This window comes from Ochotona princeps, chromosome 25 (assembly GCF_030435755.1).
Source record: "Ochotona princeps isolate mOchPri1 chromosome 25, mOchPri1.hap1, whole genome shotgun sequence".
NCBI lineage: Eukaryota > Metazoa > Chordata > Mammalia > Lagomorpha > Ochotonidae > Ochotona > Ochotona princeps.
Genome location: NC_080856.1, coordinates 20,528,776 through 20,548,736, shown reverse-complemented (window position 1 = coordinate 20,548,736; position 19,961 = coordinate 20,528,776). Strand labels below are relative to the sequence as shown.

General features: G+C 45.8%; 1 protein-coding gene across 1 annotated transcript in view; it reads left to right on the top strand.

Annotated features, from left to right (window-relative positions):
• TBXAS1 (thromboxane A synthase 1) overlaps positions 1-19,961 on the top strand; it is a 157,728-nt gene that overhangs the window by 67,031 nt on the left and 70,736 nt on the right. Inside the window, exon 4 of the mRNA XM_004594473.3 lies at positions 10,862-10,958. Coding sequence (XP_004594530.2) covers positions 10,862-10,958 — 97 coding nt within the window. The remainder of the gene's footprint in view (positions 1-10,861; positions 10,959-19,961) is intronic.

The window sequence follows — 19,961 nt, the reverse complement described above, 5'->3', positions numbered from 1 at the left end:
GCACATTAGAGGGAGCTGGATCAGAGGCCCAGCAGCCAGTACTCAAACCGGATATGTGTTGTATCACAAGCAGTGGCTTAACTCACTGTATCTCAAAGCCCATTCCCGGTCCTGTCTCTTTAGCATCCCACAGTGGGTTTACATTTCAATCGGAGTTTTAGTGGGGAAACTAGAAATCATTCGCACCTCAGTGTGCAAGACTGAAGCGAGACCCCTTTAGGCCAGTGAACTTTGAGAGGAAGAATGTCATCATGTATCCCTAGCCTTGAGGAGGACAAGGGACGGCACACGAGTTACTTGTTAAGACTTCTTGATTACCAATGACAGAAATCCTCTTAAACTAACTTTAGCACAAACTGGCTTGCTTAAGCTTAGCAGATCAAAGGCAGAACCAAGGACTTGCCCTTCAGAGGCAGTCTCTGGGTCTATCTTAAATCTCTGCAGTTTCACAGCTTCCTACAAAGATAGGTTCTGTCCATGCAGATGAAAATCATCACCCCCACAACCCTAGTTTCCTATATTCCCAGGGAGAGCCAGACTTTTCATGAGCCTATATGTACAAGTCTCAGTGGAGAACTGCCTGACCTGGACCGGTTGGGTGTTCGCCCTGGGCCAAGTCATTGTTGCCAGGGAGACAAGACTGCATGATTGACTGTGCCTAGATGGTGAGCCCATCTCCATGACCAAAATGGTGGAGTTCCATAGCTGAGAGTACTTTCAGTACAGTGGGAGAGAGATAAAGATAGTGGAGCCTTCTCTGGCACCTATGAGGAGGTCATGCATAAGACTAGTTTCACTTGCATTTTTCTCTATTCCGGAGCTTTCTAGGGACTGGTGGGGTGGCACAGTGGGGTAAGCCACCACTTTTCCCATTAGCATCTCACATTGGATCTCTGGCTCGAGTCCTGTCTGCTCCATTTCCAATCTAGTTTCCTCTCTGCTAGTGTGCTCTGGACAGTAGTGGAAGATAGCTCCAGTGTTTGGGTCTCTGAGACCCATGTGGGAGATCTGGATGAAGTTCCAGGCCCCTGGCTTCAGCCAGGCCTGCATCAGGCCATTGGGGCCATTTTGGGAGCAAACCGTTGGACAGATCTCTTTCACCATTTCTGTCACTTTGCCTTTCAAATATAAGCTGTATCCTGGAAAAAAAAATCTTTCTAGGAGTTCCTCAAACTGCAGATGAGCATTTTTATAAATATGAACTCCCACAATTACACAATTTACACGTAAAATGGGGCCAGTTTTCTCTTGAGGTTCATAAACCAGCTCCGAAGCTAGAATTGGAATTATTGCAGAATTGTTTTTAGCATTAGCAGTATTACTAGAAAAAGTAGAAAGAGTCCCAAGGTGACTACTTGGAAGGACAACTTCCACTGGAGTGTAGAAGCATTATTTTGTTTCCTTAAAAAAATCCAAATTATGTGTAAGGTTATTTTGCTAATGGCAAGTATGGTATTACCCGATAAGTAGGCACCCCACTGTGCAATGGCTTTCCTCTGATTGGTGAATTTAGGGAAATGAGAATGGGTGTGAACTCTGGTGAAATATAGGGCAGATTGTTTACTGGGTTTCCTATTTGGCTCCTGTCAACCACATCAGGACTCTCTGGGAGCTTGTTAAAATAGTGGTAACTGGTCTCACCCCAGAGACCCTAGTGGTCAGGATTGGGTATCTTTTGAACCCTCCATAGTTAGTTCTTACTAGCCACTGAAGCTGGAAACCAGTACCCAAGTACTACATTTTCAGGGTATGGGTAGAGCCTTTTTGCATTGAAATCCGAGAGCCTGATCAAACAGATTCCCAGGTTTCTCCTATATCCACTAAATCAGATTTGGTGGGAAGAAGGGCTGTGACTGTATAGCTTAGCAAACTCCAGAATGACTTCTAGAAAATCTTCTGGTCTTGAAATATTTATAAATTCACAGGAAGTTGAAAAAAAGAACAAGAAGGATGGTTGTGTATAGCCTCTCCCCAGCTTTCCCCAGTGCTAACCTCTTGCATAACCATGGTTCATTATTGAAAACTGGTACAAGACAACCCAGAGAGAACTCAGATGTATGGGGGCCCATATGCATGTCTGTGTGTACATGTTAGGTATCTGTCCATCCATTTGTCAATACCACACAGTCTTGATCACATGATAGCCCAGTCTTGGAATCTAGCATTCTTACTCCTCTGGCTTCATTCTTATTTTTCAGTACTGACTTAGGGGACAGGTCTTTGGCTCCATGGTTAAGACCTCCACATCCCATAGCAGAATACCAGAATTCTATGCCCAGCTTCAACCCCTGATCACAGCTTCCTATGAATACAGACTGTCACCGCCGCCCAGCAGCAGTGACACTAAAAACGCCGAGTCATACTCTTGGAGGTCTGGGGAAAACTGGCAAAAATGGCTGTGTTTAAAACCTTTTTCTCTGCTGCTCCTGTCCCCGTTTGTCTAAACTTTCCTACCCGCTTCTTCCGCCACCCTTCCTCCCGTTTTCCACCACCCTTTTTCCCACATTTCTTCCCGTTTCTCTTCCTTCTCTCTGCTTCATTCCCCAGTCTCCTCGTCGCCCCCTAGTAGTCTCTGCGTCACCCCCCAGTCTTCTACCATCCATCCGTTCCAGTCGTGCCCTGTCCCCCATATCTTCGTCTGTCTTCGTCCGCCCGTCCCAGCTTTTACCGGCTACTTCTATATCATTTTTCCACCAATCACTTCTGCCCATGGTCCACGGGGCTATCTGATAGGCCAGCAATCGCAGCGGGGGAACTAGCCTATCCTGCTTACCTGCTGGTGAGACAAATCCCGCCTCCTGGCCCTTGGCCAGCCGCCATCTTGTGACCACCTAACATACACGTGGGGTCAGCTGCTTCCCACATCTGCCCCCTTTTTTATTTAAGCGAGGCCGTGCCTGTCTTAGGTCGCCCGTAGCAGGACTACCTCCTTACCTGTCATTGAGTGGCAGAGCTTCCAGCTCTACACTCTGTCTTAGGTTGGTAGGTGTCCCCCGCAGGTCTTACCCGTCTTTGACTACCAGTCTAGTATGCTTAACTATACCTGGGGGAAGGCCCCTGCTCCCAGGGCCATCAGGGTCTGTCACATAATGGCGTTATCTTGCCGATGTCTCAGGCACATAAATCAGACAAGCAGGAAGATCACGAGGCACAATAATCCTACACGGGACAAACCCCCTAACCATTGTCTGCCCCAGTGGACCACAGATTGTACCCATGACAAATCCGTTGTTCCACAGGAGCCACCTCAATCTGGGTGGCAAGATGGTTACAATTTTTTCCCATGCAGCCAGTGTGTAAATTATACAAATAAACTGAAAATCTTCTCCAGCATGTAAATGCAAGTTGGAAACTGAGAGGACCTCAAATAACATGTCCACCTGTTCTTAAATCAAGTCCACTCATCAGTTCATGATTAGCAAACCAGTCCAAACATGTTGGTTAAACTTCTCCCCCCTTTTTATTTTTTGCTGAGAAAGTTGATTTTCAGGGGTTGATTTCGACCACCTTCATGGCCACAGAGTGTTAAAGTCCTTTTCAGCAAGGTTGCAGGGTTAGTGGGTGACTTCCAAGCTCAAGACCCTGAACTAGTGGCCTAATTTTCTTAGAGACTTCCCAACCCCAATTCTAAGGGTGCCTGCTCTTTTGGGGTTCTGGAGTCTCTTCTTATTTCATAACCACCGCCCCTTAGGGCAAAAATCCCGCCTCTTCGGGCAATCCCGCCTATCTGGGCAAATTCTGCCACTTCGGGCAAAGAAAAATCCGCCTCTTGGGGCAATAAAAAATCCCGCCTCTCAGAGCACTAAATTAAATAACTTTTACTCTATAAACTTATGCTGGCGCAGGCTGGGAATACCCCATATGTAGGTACTGTCTGCCGCTTTTCTTTCAATTCCAGCATAGGCTGAGAAATTCGCTCTCTGCCGCTTTTCCTATGCCAGCGCAGGCCGAAAAATTTCCTGTCTCTCTCTGCTGGTTTTCTTATGCCAGCGCAGGCCGAAAAATTTCTGCCTCAGCCGCTTGTTGGCGCAGGCTGAAAAATTTCTGTCTCGGCCGCTTGTTTTCCGTTTGCTTTTCTATGCTGGCGCAGGCTGAAAATTTTTCCCCGTATGGGCCACCACTTGTTGCCGCCGTCCATCAGCGGCGACACTAAAAACGCCGAGTCATACTCTTGGAGGTCTGGGGAAAACTGGCAAAAACGGCTGTGTTTAAAACCTTTTTCTCTGCTGCTCCTGTCCCCGTTTGTCTAAACTTTCCTACCCACTTCTTCCGCCACCCTTCCTCCCGTTTTCCACCACCCTTCTTCCCACATTTCTTCCCGTTTCTCTTCCTTCTCTCTGCTTCATTCCCCAGTCTCCTCGTCGCCCCCTAGTAGTCTCTGCGTCACCCCCCAGTCTTCTACCATCCATCCGTTCCAGTCGTGCCCTGTCCCCCATATCTTCGTCTGTCTTCGTCCGCCCGTCCCAGCTTTTACCGGCTACTTCTATATCATTTTTCCACCAATCACTTCTGCCCGTGGTCCACGGGGCTATCTGATAGGCCAGCAATCGCAGCGGGGGAACTAGCCTATCCTGCTTACCTGCTGGTGAGACAAATCCCGCCTCCTGGCCCTTGGCCAGCCGCCATCTTGTGACCACCTAACATACACGTGGGGTCAGCTGCTTCCCACAACAGGCCTTGGGATGAAGCATTTATGGCAAAGGTAGCTGGGCTCTTGCTTTAAACTGTTTGAGTTATTCTAAGTCCTTTGCCTTTCTATAGACATTTTAGAATACTTTTATACATAGCTGCAAAATTCTTTGTGGAAATTTCATTTAGAGTACATCAAATCTGTGGACCAGTTTTGGGAAGAATTCATATCTGTGTAGTGTGAAGTCTTTTTTTTTTTTTTTTAAAGATTTATTCATTTTATTACAGCCAGATATACACAGAGGAGGAGAGACAGAGAGGAAGATCTTCCATCCGATGATTCACTCCCCAAGTGAGCCGCAAAGGGCCGGTGCGCGCCGATCCGATGCCGGGAACCTGGAACCCCCTTCCAGGTCTCCCTCGCGGGTGCAGTGTCCCAGTGCATTGGGCCGTCCTCAGCTGCTTTCCCAGGCCACAAGCAGGGAGCTGAATGGGAAGTGGAGCTGCCGGGATTAGAACCGGCGCCCATATGGGATCCAAGGCGAGGCTTTCAAGGCGAGGACTTTAGCCGCTAGGCCACGGAGCCGGGCCCTGTGTAGTGTGAAGTGTTACAATCCATGAGCACGCTGTCTCCCTGTTTGCTCAGGTCTTCTTCTGGTTCTTTCATCAACATGTAAACAATATTGTATTTTAATTTTGCCTTCCACATGCATGTTGTTCACATATAGAGATGATATTGGTTTTATTTTTTGTACATTGTTCTAGAATCCTGCAATCTTTTTTATTTCTTATTTTCTGTGAGATATCATGCCTTCTAAAAACAGACACTTTTATTTCTCCCTTTCCTAGTTGCATGCTTTCCAATGTACTTTCCTTGTCTTATTGTGCTGACAAGTCCTTCCAGTGCTATGTCAAGTAGGATCAGTGAGAGCGCTTTGTTCCTGGCACGGTGTTTACTGGAGGTGTTTGATGATGCTCTTCTCAGACTGAGCAAATCCTTTTCTAATCTTGAGTGTTTTTCACAGACAAGTGCTAGATCTTGTCAAATGCTTTCTCAGTGTGACTGTGATATAACTACATACATTTTTTTTCTGCCTTAAGTCATATTAGTTAGTTCTATAGAATGGATTTTAAAACATCTAATTAGTGATGGGGTTTGGGCATAGCGGTGTAGACATTTCAGGAAGCATTCTTACTTGACTTCTGATTCTATTTCCTATCGTAGCTTCCTGCCAATGGTCACCCGGGAAGGCAGCAGGTGATGGCCCAAGGAGATGGATCTCTTCCTCTCATTGAGAAATCTAGGTTGAGTTCCCAACTCCTGGCTATGGCCTGGTCCAGCCTCGAGTGTTACGGAAAGTGAGGGAATGTATGTGTGGGTGAGAATCCTTTTTTTCTGTACTATCTTCGCTGGTTTTTTGTATCAGAGAAATATTGTGTTCATAAATTTAGCTGGGAAGTGTTTCCTCTTCTTTTGTCTTCTGGAAGAGATTGTGTAATTATTGTTAATTCTTTCAGTGTTTGGGTAGAATTCTGCAATGAAGCCATCTGGGCCTAGAGACGCCATTCCAGGACATGTAACATTACAAATTCAGTTGCTCTGTAGTTATAGAATCGTTCACATTATGCTGTTCATCCTGGTTGAGTTTAGTAGTGCAGTCCTTTTCTTCCTGGTTGTCAAATGTAGCTGTTGGTGTTCCTTCACTGTTTTAATAATCCCAGCTTTCATAGTGATGTCACAGATATTTGACTTGTCAATTGCTATGTTTTCTCATTTTTTTCTCCTTGTTAATTTTCCTGGAGGTTTAGTAATGTTATTGATTTCTGGAAATAGTTCTTTCCACTATTTTTTCTATCATTTCTCTATTTTTAATATCATTGATTTCTGTACTTCATTGTTTCCTTCCTTCTGCCTGATTTGAAATGTTTGCTGTTCTGTTTCTGGTTTCTTGAAGTAGGAAGATTGGTTATTCACTTAAGATCTTTTTCTATTTTCTGAGGTAATTTTGGTGCTTTAAATTTCCTTCAGCACTGTTTTAACCATACATTTCTATATGTTGCTATCAAATTTAAAAAATAGTTTTGAGATGCAGAGACAGAGATAGAGAGAGAGAGCAGGGACCCAAGCATCTGGGCCATCATCTGCTGCCTCCCAAGGTGCACAATGAGCAGGAAGCTGGAGCCAGCAGCAGAAACAGGACTGACATGCAGGTGTTCTGAGAGGGGATGCAGCTGTACTGCCCAGTATCTTAACTGCTGCATAGACACCTGCCCTGTTGTTACCTGATTGTTACATTATAATTACGACATAGCTATACAGACTTGTGTTCTTTTGTTCACTCTCTTGCCTGTTTCACATTTCTTACCTTCCTGGGAGTTACTTGAGCACTTTTTAGGATTAAGCATTTTTGCACATCATTTTGTACAATTTTGTGGTGGTTTTATAAATATACGTGTACAATTTGTCACAGTCTGGTACCAGCATTATGGCAAAACACGTGTTGGCATATGTGTGGGCCAGATCCAGGAATGGGTCAAACTATGCTAAGTTGCACCACTCAAGGGTGTGCATGAGAGCCATATTGGATGTGGGGTGGCCCTGGCTAGGCCACAGCATAGGTTGGCACATGCAAAAGCCAGAGCTGGGGGTAGGTCTCATAAGGATTATCAGGAGTTGCCCTGACTAGGCCATGGCACCTGCTGGTATGTACGAGGAATGGATTTATGGCAGGCAGGCTGGGCTGTTCCATAACACCCATTACTTTGTATGATATCAGACTGCAGGTAGAAATGACTGGGTAGCTGAATCCACCAGTATGTGCATTGGCTAAGACAGCTGATGGACCAAACCTGACCCTGCACTGGCTGGTGTACAAAAGAATTATATCTAAGGTCACCCCAGGCAAGATCTCTTGGGCAACTCCCCAGCTAGATTGCTGGACTTGAACCCCAGCCACAGAAAAATCCACAATATATATGGTCTGACCTTGGAGTGCATCTGTTGGGACTGGATCTCCTCAGTATTGTTGATGCCTATGCAGTGGTCAGCATGTGGGGGATATGATGGTCAGCTCATCTAGGCCAGCACAGAATGTCAAGTGTCTTGTCAGAGGATGGAAAGCAGAACGGGTTGGACCACTCTCCTGGCCAAGCTTTGTAGCATGTTCCTGGGTCTGCGGATACACTAAGGTGGCCTTGGTCAGCCAATAGAAATTGGAATGATTTTCTCAACCCTGGAGAATGAAACCAACAACTTCTCAGAACTATCAAAAACATTCTGAGGTTGTTACCCTAGTAATACCCTCATAACATTCGTCCCCACATTGGAGTCTCTAAGGTGTCATCAAATAACCATCTCCCATCCCTGGGTGCTGATGTAGATTGACAGCAAGGAGCAGCCCTCTCCTCTTGCTCCCCTGCTGACACATAACCAAAGATACCAGAAACATTTGTCCCACTCACTTTCCTCTCTACCTCAACCCTTCCCCACCCTCCAGAGACCCACGTAGGCATGCATTCCTCTCAACTATGTAAACAGTATTATAAAGAAAATTTAAAAATTATAAAAAAAACATGTAAAACAAATATTTAGACAAAAATTTGTCAAAATCCCTCTGTGTTGGATTCCTCACCACTTTGATGTATGGAAAACTTACTTCCAGTTGGGTCCTCCTTACCCTCTAAGTGCGTTTATTATCACCTCATCAATGTTAAACTTTTTGTTTCAATGTTAAGTATGGTTTGAGAAATCCATGAGAACCGTAATCCATTATTTTTACCCATTCCAGTGTCTTATTTTTCCTTTCTGAAGTTATAAACTTTCTTTTAGCTGTTCTTTAAGAGGAGATCCTCTTGTGATAAATTCACCTCCTCCTCTCATCTGAGAAGGCCTTTATTTCTGCTTCCCTTCTGAAGGGTGCTCTCAAGTCTGAAGGACTTGCGGGTAGCAGTTTTCCTTCCTCAGCACTGCAGGATCATACCACTTCCCGCTCGTCTCCATGGTTTCTGATGAGAAATCTGCTGTCTTTTTGAGTCAGGGTACCCTATCTCTAATATGCTTTTTTTCTTCTGGCTCTTTCAGGGCCTTTTTATGCTTTCTAGCTTTCTGAAGTTTAACTGCAGTGTAGTTCTTGGTATGGATTTCTTTGGGTTCATCCTGTTGGAGTTCCATCCAATTTCTTGAATCTGTAAGTGTATGTCTTGTCACATTGAGAGAATGTTCAGGTATTTATTTCTTCAAACCAAGGTGACCTTCAAGAACATTTTAAGTTTGAGGAACAGTTGCTCAGGGGTAGATTTTAGAGACTCCAGAACCTCTCAGATTGTGTACAGGATGTTGGGAGTGCTCATCTTTCTTGGGAACATGTCCACACTTCTCAAGAGACCTTGCCATTCATCGTCTGCTTAATAAAAATGTTAGTTTATGGACTCGCTGACTTGTTTTTTGGCTTCTTGGCTGCAAATAGTAAAACACAAAAAAACAGCCCACATTAGTATCCTTTTCCTTGTACCACAACTGTTGAATTCTCATGTCCCAAAGATTTCTCCAACAGTTTTATAAAATATAAACACTCCAGTGAATATTTTCTGTCTGCCCAATATGTCAGAAAAAATGTTTTTAAAATATTCTCCCTAGTTAGTGAGGAGGAGAAGAGGTAAAAAATAATGTCACCTTTGACTCACACAAGGGTCTGTCTGAGTAGCTAAGAATGCTAGGAGTAAACCTGGCCACTTTAGCATAAGACTTTCCTGTTTAAACTTGCTTTCTTTCCCCTCTGAGCTGAACGCCCCAGCAAACGAATTGCCTCCATGAATGTCTCATTTCATACACTAAACTCACAGCATCACGCCGTCTCCCCCTTGTCTCTGCTCTGCACGGCCAGTGCTTGCATACTCATCCTTGTCCCCAGCAGGCTTGTCCCTGGACAGCTGCTCAAGCTGACTTCTCTGCTTAGCACAGCCTCAACTCCCTTGTCACTCACTTTCCCACACCACTTTCTGCTCATCATTTCAGATCAGTTGGAGAAGCACAACTTCTGGGAAGCCTTTGGTTCTCTTCTCCAAGCACTGAACCAAGCGTGGCACCAGTATCACCCAGGCCTGCCGGGTGTCACACTGCATACTGGAGGCCTAATGGTCCCTACCACCAGATGGTGGAAACCTTGAAGGCTGTGACTAGGTTGTTTCTGAGCCCCCAGCCTCTTCTACTTTTATAAATACAAAAAGAGCTGTATATAAGCTCTGCCTCTGTATATAAGTTCTGCTCAGTACCACCAGCTGGCTGGTGGAGACATTCATCTATTTCTTCATCAGTATCAGAACTATCTGTTGAGTTCCTTTATATGTAGGTGTTGAAACCAGATGTTCAGCATTTCCCCAGCAGGTTGGAATCTTGCCCAGCTCCTCAGAAGCATCTGTTTATTAATCCACTTCAGACTTCTTTCGAGAATCGGTATAAAGGTTCTTGATGTTCTCTTGCTAGAATGCCTCTGTCCCTAGTTATGAGACCCACTAACCCTGTCCTTATCATCTTCCTTCTCCAACTCACTGCTGGATCTATTCCTGTATTTACACTTACAGAGTTGTCTTTCCCACAAGGCCATGAACTCTTTGGTGAAGGGACTGGGTCTTACTCAATCTGGCATCTCCAGGGACTAGCCGAAGGAGGCATTCCATCACGGCTGGAGGAAGGAAAGGTGATGTTAGATGCTTGTGACTGCCAATCTTCTTCTCCACAGCTTCACTTCTTACTTCTCTTTCATCCCCTTTGAAGCCACTGTGGGTTCCCTCTTCTTAAAAAAGATTTAGTTTGTTTTTACTTTTGTTTGAAAGGCAGAGTTACAGAGAAAAGGAGAGAAAGAATGAGAGGTCTTTCATCCATTGGTTCAGTGCCCGAATGGCCACAACTGCTGGAACTGATCAGATCCAAGGCTAAGAGCTGTGAGTTTCTTCCAGGTTTCCACATGGATACAAGGACCCAAGAATTTAGACCATCTTCCACTGCCTTCCTTGGCCATAAATTGGAAGCTGGATCAGAAGCGGAACATATGGGACGCAAACTGATGCTCTTATGGGATGCTGGCGCCACATGTGTAGGCTTAGCTTACTATGCCATGGTGCTGGCCACGAGTGTGGATTTGTTTTGTTTTGGTTTTGGTTTTTTGTTTGTTTGTTTGAACAAGAGCATTGGGCTGTTTAACAACTTTTAAAATCATATTTTCCTTCCTCCCAGGTACTACCTCGGCCGCCAGATGTTTATAGTTATTTCTGATCCAGACATGATCAAGCAGGTGCTGGTGGAGAACTTCAGTAACTTCACCAACAGAATGGTATGCTGTTCCTTTCTACCTGTCAGTGCATGGGGATAAAATGAGGTGCATGTCAGATCTAATGCCTACTAGCTGGCCCCTTATTGGGTTTAGGTCCCCCAGGAGTTTAGGGATGTTCAAAAGAGATTTATGTTGACAATAAAAGAGTGGCATTCAAATTTAAGAAAGCTAAAACTCCAGAGAAGTTAAAGAAATACTAAAGCTAGGAGAATTTCCTAAAACTGTTTGACCCTAGACAGAAAGCTGAACCTGTAAGAGCTTTGAATTTCAGTTCAATTCTTCTTGCACACCCCTATTGGTTCAGGAAAGCACATACCTTGTTTTTTTTTTTAATTTGATGAGAAATTTCCAAGAATGACAGAGCAACAGAAAATGGTGGAGTTAAAGCTTTGTCCACATTTTCCAAAATGGGAGATAGGAATTCTAACAGAAAATACAAAAAAAAAAATTTTTTTTTTTGGTTGAGAAAACAAACTAAAGTGGGTTCATAAACAGCTGCTGTGAGAATTCAGAGAATGACTGTGTCAACCATTTTGTGGGGGTCAGGGTGGAAGTGAACCACCAAATCCTTTCTTATAGAAAAATAGGTAATATACTCATTTTCTTGTTGGGCAAACTTGTTGCACCTGTGCCATACAGCTGGCATTGCACAGGTGTTGACTGTAAATAGACAAAAAACCCAAAAAACAAAAAACGTAACATTGCCCCCTAGGAGCTCACATTTCCGTGAGGGAGGCAGACAAGACCAGCAACACCCGGTGAAAAACACAGGTTCCCTAGTATGCCAGCTGGGAGGGTGCTGGGGGCTGAAGGAATGTTTGTACTAGTTGAACCATCCAGAGTATTTTCTCGGGGTAAGAACTTGAGGGATTGATATAAAAACACCTCTGTGGTTTTTTTGTTTGTTTGTTTGTTTTGTTTTGGGTTTTTTGTTTTTGTTTTTGTTTTTGGACAAGGAAATTAAGGCTCGGAGAGGCAAAAGGGTCAATCCTGGTCACTTACCAGGTGCTAGAAAGGGCAGAGAGTTGGTGCCATCTCCTAACTTTAAGTTCAGAACTCTCTGCTGTCACTACGCTAGCAAGTGGCATCCAGTGGCCTAAATGTTCAGAATTAATCGGTTGCCTGGCTACCCACCCACAATATTCTCATCTTCTAGCCCCAGGATATGGGAAATACACAGATTCCAGGCACCCTGTGGTCAATAGAAGGAGGTGACCACCCTTTCTGGCTCCTCCATCACCTCACAGCAGTCAAGGAGCTGCAAAAAGTCAACTGCTTCTCCGCTACCTCCAGCTTTCCTTCTCCCATCCTTGTGTCCTGAGCCCTTCGTTCAAAGCCTCCTGAAGGTCTTCTGTCTCATCAGGAACTTGCAGAACAAGTCTGAGCGTTCAGGACATGCTTCTCATCCACTGTGGCAAGGAATATTGATAAACAGGCTGGGGAACCAATGGGGCCAAGGGGCACTAGCCTCCAAGCTGGCAGCACAGGTGCCCCCAAGAGCCTGCACAGTTTAGGAGTCCACCTGGCTGCTGAGCCCTGACATGGGACATGGCTGCCATGGTCTCCATGTGGCTTCATGTGACCCCCACGGCAGGGTATGACACCTCGAGGGCTGATCTTGAGAGAACTGCACTGGGATGAGTTGCTCAGCACAGGCAGACCCAGTGTAGAGGGGACCAAATAAAATTGCCTCCCACTCCTATCAGTGTTTCTGCAAGCTGTCTTCAATTTCTTCTACCCCCAAGCCTGAGATCCCAAACACCAGTGTATGGTTCCAATTTCCCTCTTCTTCCACTCAACACAGGATTAAGCCTTCAGGTTTCTTGGGCAAGATTTCAGAGTACCTGTCATTTAGATCCATTGCACATGTCCCAGCCTAATCTCCTCATACTCCCCAATTCAAACTGCATTGGCCTGGTCTCTGTGCTCCCTCCCTCCCTCTCACCTGTCCCTGAGCCTTGGCCCCGGGTGGACACACCTCCCTGGAACTGGAGGCACTGGATTACTGCAAGGCCCATTTATGAGCCCCATGAGCTCGGGAAAATTTCCTAACTTCTTTAAGTCTCCTGGAAAATAAGGCATCTTGTTAAACTGCTATAAGGCCAAAGGGTGTCATAACCCTAAAAACCCCACCCCTGCATCTGCACAGGACTTGACAGGTGAGAGTAGCCTAAGGTGCATTAACTGCCTTTAACAAAAACATCCATCCCTTCTACATGGGTAGTAACACCAGCTGTCCTTAATAGTTCTCATGATTTGCCTCCTCCACGAAGTCCTCCCCGCCCCACCCGTCTCCTTCTGCATTCACTTCCCATCTTCCCTGGGCTCTCACATAAACGTTTGTCCTCACATCTCTCATTTTTGCATCTGATTCCCCTGGGTCTTCTAACTCTTACATCTTGGTTATTCAGGTCACAAACTCTATCTTGACTTTTTATTTTTATGCTCCAACTGGCTCAAACACATGATGATTATTCCGCCTACAGCCTATTTCTCTTTAAACTGAACTGAGTCTCTACCAACTTGTCATTCTCCCACAAGGATTAGCTGGCACCTGAACTTGGAAATTCTGTTTTCATTTCTTCCGCGAGGTCATTCACAGGCGTGTAAAAGGCCCATCTGCAGAGTTAGAGCTGCAGGAAACCCCAGCGTTCACCAGTTCCATCTGGGAATGTATCTGCTCATGGTTAGCTTTGTTGATGGTCTTTAAGCCAATTCCATATTCATGATAAAACAACCCTTAGTGACTCAATTCTTTAAAAACAGTCGTTAGAGGGGGATTTTCTCACAGGTTTTTGAAAGTCAAATTAAATCGGTTTCTGTGGCTCCCTCTTATCCATCTGCTTGTTTATCTGCTCCAGGAACTTGGGGAGATTAGTGAGGCGTGATTTCTCCTTCTTTCTAATAGGCCCTGTTTACTTAAGTGTTCGAGTCGGCTTTATTATACATTCACTCAGTAAACATTAAACGCTGACTCCATGCAAGCTCCTTCCAAATGGTCCCCTGTGAGACAGAAACACCTCGGCGTATCAGCTTGATACATTAAGTGAACAGGAACTTAATGAACGCATGCAGTTCATTTTCCAACAGTGAGAGCCCATCCCTGCTCACCAAGCCAGGCCTGGGCTATGTGGGTTCTGTGGCCCTGCACAGTCTGGCCAGGGGTCGGGGCTAGTTTTGAGGGGGTGGCATGTGAGCTGGGAGCACCCCAGGGGAGACCAATAGTGGGCACCAATTGGACGTAAAGTGATGCTGAGCAGAATTTCCAGGTGTACATCAGCACTGGCCGAATCTCAAACTCCTCACACCCGTCCCTACACTGCAATCGCTGGAAGTTTCAACTCCAGAACACAGCTGAGTGGGCTGTGGGTGGGTCGGATCTGGAGTGGTGCTTCTTACATCTACATTCCCTATCACTGTATTTTGCTTTGTTTTTCCAATGTTTGGCTTGTCCAACTTACCCATTTGTATGGGGTTACACTGCTTCAGCACGTCTTGTCTGGAACCCATTCATTTACATCACTACAGCTCTCCCCATCGTCAAGTGTGTGAGGTGGCTGCAGCTTCTCGCCCACAAACTCTGTGGGTCTCTATCAGCACCCTCCATGCTTCTAGAGACTTCTTCAAGGTGCCCTGGACACTGTCTACCGCTCACCCCATCAATCTTTCGTGTGTTTACAGAATCTCCGTTGTCCCAGCACCTCAGTGCTTATCTTTACTCCGATAGTTTTAATGAGCTCCTCTGTCTTATCAGACTCTCCTCATGGGCAGCTCTTTCTCCTAGTATCTGCAAACATGGGATACTCTGGCCCACATGACCCAGTGGCGAGGTCCCATCCAGAGGGAGTGCATTGGATGCCTGGCTCCCACTGAAGCTTGGAGTTAGGAAGGCCGTGGGAAGGGTGAGAAAGCCAGGCTGATCTTTGGTCTATGGAAGGTTGGTCTACTTGCCTGGGGACACAGGGGCCATTGTCAAATCATTGCAGCTGATGCTTGGAGCTGTGAGGTCAGGTCCAACATGGCCCGCGGTTTGCTCCTTCACAGGTGCGCTGCTGGAATGTAGAATGCCAGTGGAAGGCGATAGTGATTACATATGTGTCTTGGAGGGGTATATCCTTCAGGTCTCCAAGAGTACCCCCAGAGGTCACCTCCCCAAGCACAGGCCAAGCCACACCACTGACTCACAATCATCACCTTTAAAGCCAAGTCATGCATTTGGTCAGTGGTTTTTATCTAGCACTGTAATAACCCAGTGGTCTGCCTGCCCCAGACTCAGCCATTCCCCGACAAAGGGCTGCTTCGTCCAGCATAGCGTGTGGCTGCCAGAACTACAGGATGAGTCACGGGGAAACCACAAACCTCTTGGCCCTGGCGAAGCTGACTGCATTTAGGAGGCAAATTAGTCCCTAAATGTCTAGCATCCCCTCCATCTGTGGCAGCACCCCATTCCAGAGAGGCGCAGGAAGGCATTGGCTCTCTACCAGGATGGTCATCAAGCAAGACTTAATCCAGAGCTCCAGGGAGCTCTGCTGCACCTGTTGGCTTCCACTGAGAGAAGGATGCTAGTGAGTTGGCCATAAAATTACTTCCCTGACCCTTTAACTTAATCACTACACCTGAGTCTGGCACTTCTCCCCTGAGAGTTTTCAAAAACTTGCCCATCCAGAATTCCTGGTTCCCTTTCTTTTAAATAAAGCATTGACTAGCACCCCCACTCCCCGCCCCCTGAAAAAAAATCCATGTTTTCAAACATGAGATGTAAGATTTAGGATTGTTGTGTGTGACTAGGGAATTTCTTTCTTTTATTTCTTTCTCTTCTTCCTTCTTTCTTTTTCAAGATTTATTTATTTTAATTGAAAAGTCAAATTTACAGAGAAAAAGAGAGACAGAGAGGAAGATCTCCCATCTTCTGGTTCACTTTCCAAATGGCTGTAATGGCCAGAGCTGAGTTGATCTGAAGCCAGGAGCCAGGAGCTTCTTCCAGGTCTCCCACATGCATACAGGGTCCCAAGGCTCTGGGCCATCCTCTACTGCTTTCCCAGGCCACAAGCAGGGAGCTGGATGGGAAGTGGAGCAGCCAGAACATGTACCAGGGCACATAAGGGATTCTGGCACATGCAAAGCAAAGATACAGCCACCAGCTTATTGCACCGGGTCCCCGGAATTTCTTATCGCTTCAGTCAAACCTTGGGGATTTTTTAATGTGTTTCTCGGGAAGGGTTGCTCATGTTACAGGTCTCTATGGACAGCAGGCAGCGCTTGCTGTAAGCAGACAGACTGCCAAGAGTAGGCAGCCAAAATGGCAGGTGCTCCTCCCTTCCTCCACTCCTCTCCATGTGGAGGCAGGAACCTTTCTTTCTAACACATCATGTTGTGCAGAGGAATCCTTCCAGCTGAATTATAATCTTCTTGCCCTGAGATGAGCAGGCCCCTGGAAGTCCCTGGGGACAGTTATGATGGGCTACCTGGCCGCTGCCTACCTCCCTTACACCTGCTTTTCTCTATTTGGGTATAGCAAGTCCTGGAAGAGCCAAGTGCACAAGAGTTGCGTTTAATCTGCAAAGCACGCTTCGCTTTGAGTTTTCCACAGCATAGCTAAGTTTGAACTTTAACATCTTTATAAAGCACCAAGTGCCTTGTGAAGCCGTGGGAATGAAGAAATGGATCCTGTTAAGTGGTATTGATTCTGAATGTTCAAATGTTCTGCTCTCCGCCTTGCACAACTTCTATCTTAATTTCAAAATCTTGCTGAAAGTGACTTCATATTTCTGTCTTACAAGACTCTTGGTTCAATGGGAGGTCATTTGTATCTTCTTTTTTTAATACAAAAAGGAGTAAATGAAATTTGAGGGTTTTAAAATTTTAAGGCTTATTATTCATTTCAACAAGAGAGTTTAGAGGGGGTGGAGGGATGTTTTATATCTGTTGGTTCACTCCCCAAATGGCTACAAGGGCCAAGGCTCAGCAGGTTCAACCCATGAGCCTGGAACTCTGAGTTTCTCAGGTGCGCCCAAGCCCTTGGGCCGTCTTCTGCTGCTTTCTCAGGCACATCAACAGGGAGCTAGATGGGAAGTGGAGCAGTCAGGGTACAAACTAGAGCTCAATAAGGGATGCTGGCTTAGCCCTCTATGCCATAATGCCAGCCTCCAAATTTTGTTCTTGCACTTAAAACTTTTATTCTGACTTTGTGGTGGTAAAAAAGAGAAATAACGTGTAAACCAGGAGATTAGTATGTAGATTTTGGGAGTGAGAATAGTAAATAAGCTACAGAGCCATAGAGAGCCATTCCGGTCTCTCTATGGTTTGTGTCCCTGAATGTTCCTTGGAAGTTGGATCGCAGTGCTGAATCCTGACGACCACGTTTCTCGTCTATCTCCTTTCATCACGCCCAATTGCCTTTCCACTTTCTAAGATGTAATCCAGCTACTGCCAAAGGGTTCTTGGATTACATGCAAAGGAATGATGCCAAATTCCACGTTTATTACCTATTCCTAGCTGTGTGACCCTGAGACAGCCTACCCTTTCTGAATCCCAGTTTCCTCGGGTGTAAGATATGAGCACCAGGCCAGTTAATGTCTGAGGTCTGTTTTATGCTTGATTCCCACGGTGATCAGCAGCAGTAGGAGGCCTGGGGTAACCAGTGGGCCCGCCAGCTGTTCTGAACTTTGCAGGCAGGATACCAGCTCCTTCGCAGGTCTCTCTCAAAAAGCTTTTTTCCTGGCCAAGAGCGACAGGCGCTGTACCAGCCACCCACCTGGCTTTCTCCAGTCCTGCTCCAGCAAGGCACTCCACTGCCATCTGTCCAAGGGTTTCCCTGGAAAGTGAGACTCACAGGAGCCCTGCTCACTTGCTGTTCTGGAAGGGCCCTTGTGTCTTGGTGTGTGCTGTTATGTAGCAGCTCTGAGCCCGTACCTTTCTCCTCCTCATCAGATAAAAGGCTGAACTCTCACAGGCAGGGTCCCGGCAGCCACACCAAACCTCTTTCCTGATCAGCAGAGACTACCCTAAGCAGAGGGAAGGAAGACTATGTAATCTTTATGACCATCTCCATCAATAGAGTAAGTGAATGGAAGTTGTCCGATGTCACAGTAAAAGGAACTATTGACTGCTCTTTTGAGACTTCATGGAGCTCATCGGAATCTTGAGTCAATGCTCTTGCACATTCCAGAACACAAGAGAACTTTTCAAAAATTCTATTTATTTATTTATTTATTTGAAAGGTAAGGCATCAGACAGAGAGAGAGCCAAAGAGAGAGAGAAATCTGTCTACTGGTTCATGCCCCCAAAGGGCCATAACAGCCAGGGCTGGGGGGGCAGGTTGAAGCCAGAATTGTAGAATTCCATCTGGGTCTCCCATATGCATGGCAGGGTCCAAGCACTTTGGACATCATCCCCTGCCTGCTCAGGTGCATAAGCAGGAAGCTGGATCAGTAGAAGTGCATCCTAGACTTGAACCAGCACTTCAATAGGGGATGTCACTACACAATTCCTTTTTGGTACAGTTCCATAGTCTATTGTGCCTCTCATCCCTTTCTCATGATAATATGCAAATTTATTTACAATCAAAAATGCAAGGCATGCATTTGGCAGCTCCCCAAAAGTCAGTGGTTTCTACATGGCTCTCGTAGGATAGTTGAGAATCACTTGTTTAGCCATGAGTAATGCTCAGCACATGGTTGCTGTCTCCATACAAGCAGAGGATGCCAGGGTATTGATTTTCTTTAACAAATTGCTCCTTAGGACTCTACAGTTCTTCAAGGTCTAAAGTTTATGCTTAGCTGGTCTGGTAGGAAATGAGGCTCAATTTTAAGGGATCTTAAAGACAAACATGGTTCACCTGTCCCAGGGAATCTTGGCAGTTGAGCTAAGATGCCTCAATGAAACCATTCCTTCTTATCAGGACCATGAATCCTAATTACTAAAGAATAACCCAAGAGCTGGAGAGATATGACAAGAAGCATTTATTAGCTGTAATATGGACAAATGTTGATGATAACCCACTCTATTCACACCTTCCAAGTGAATCATGAGCTTCTCACAGGCCAGAATTCCACTGTGCACCCTGGCAGTTCCAGAATAGTTGCTCTAATACTCATAACTTGATCACAAACAAACACCATTCAAAGCCGATCTTGCAAAACCCTTAGACATATAATGTAATAAACCCACCGAGCTCTTTGCCTCCCACAGTCAAGTCACAGATTTTCAAGGCCTTGGTCAGTCCCTGTTGAACATGGCAGCTGTCCAGCTGCTGCTACGGGTCCACTGGGGAGGGCGGGAGATGAGAGTCTCAACAGATTTGGTTGTGGTGTTCATCCACATTGTCCCAAACATTCATCTTCCTGAACACTCAAGGCATGGATATTGCAGCCAAGCTAGGAAAGACAAAGAGGGACCCTTGGGCTAGGTTTCCTGTCCTTCTCCCGCTGTCAGCACTGACTGTCCCTCACCAGCAGAAAGGCAAATGCTTCAACCACAACCTCCTCCTCTTGCCCTCACTTCTTCAGCAACTCCCCACTCAGCTGGGCTCCTTTCCCTTGCCTGCTCTATCTAGGAGGTAGGTGTATAGGGGTCACTGAAATCCAGACAGGGGCCACTTGCTGGAGGAGGAGCTAAGACATATATGTTAGCCTGTGGCTTCCTAATGATAATCCACATTAATAAAAGAAGTTGGTCATCTGGCTCAGAGAAAAGCTGTTAGGCCAAGCAAGCCACAGTGATGACTCAAAGCCAAGGAGACTAACATGAACCATTGGGGGAGAAGGTACAATCCATCCACCACATGTGAATATCAAAACATGGTTACCAGGCATGTACAAAATGCTAGGAAATCCTGATCAAACCTGTCAACGGGTTCCTGAGCAGAGACGATGCCCTGACAGCTCTTATAATCCTTTTAAAATATAGTCTGTGGCTAAAAGCCATCCCCTAGATAACAAGACCTAACCCATGTATCATAGTGGGACACCTCTTCCGGAGGCCGGAGACTGCTCCTATCAGCCC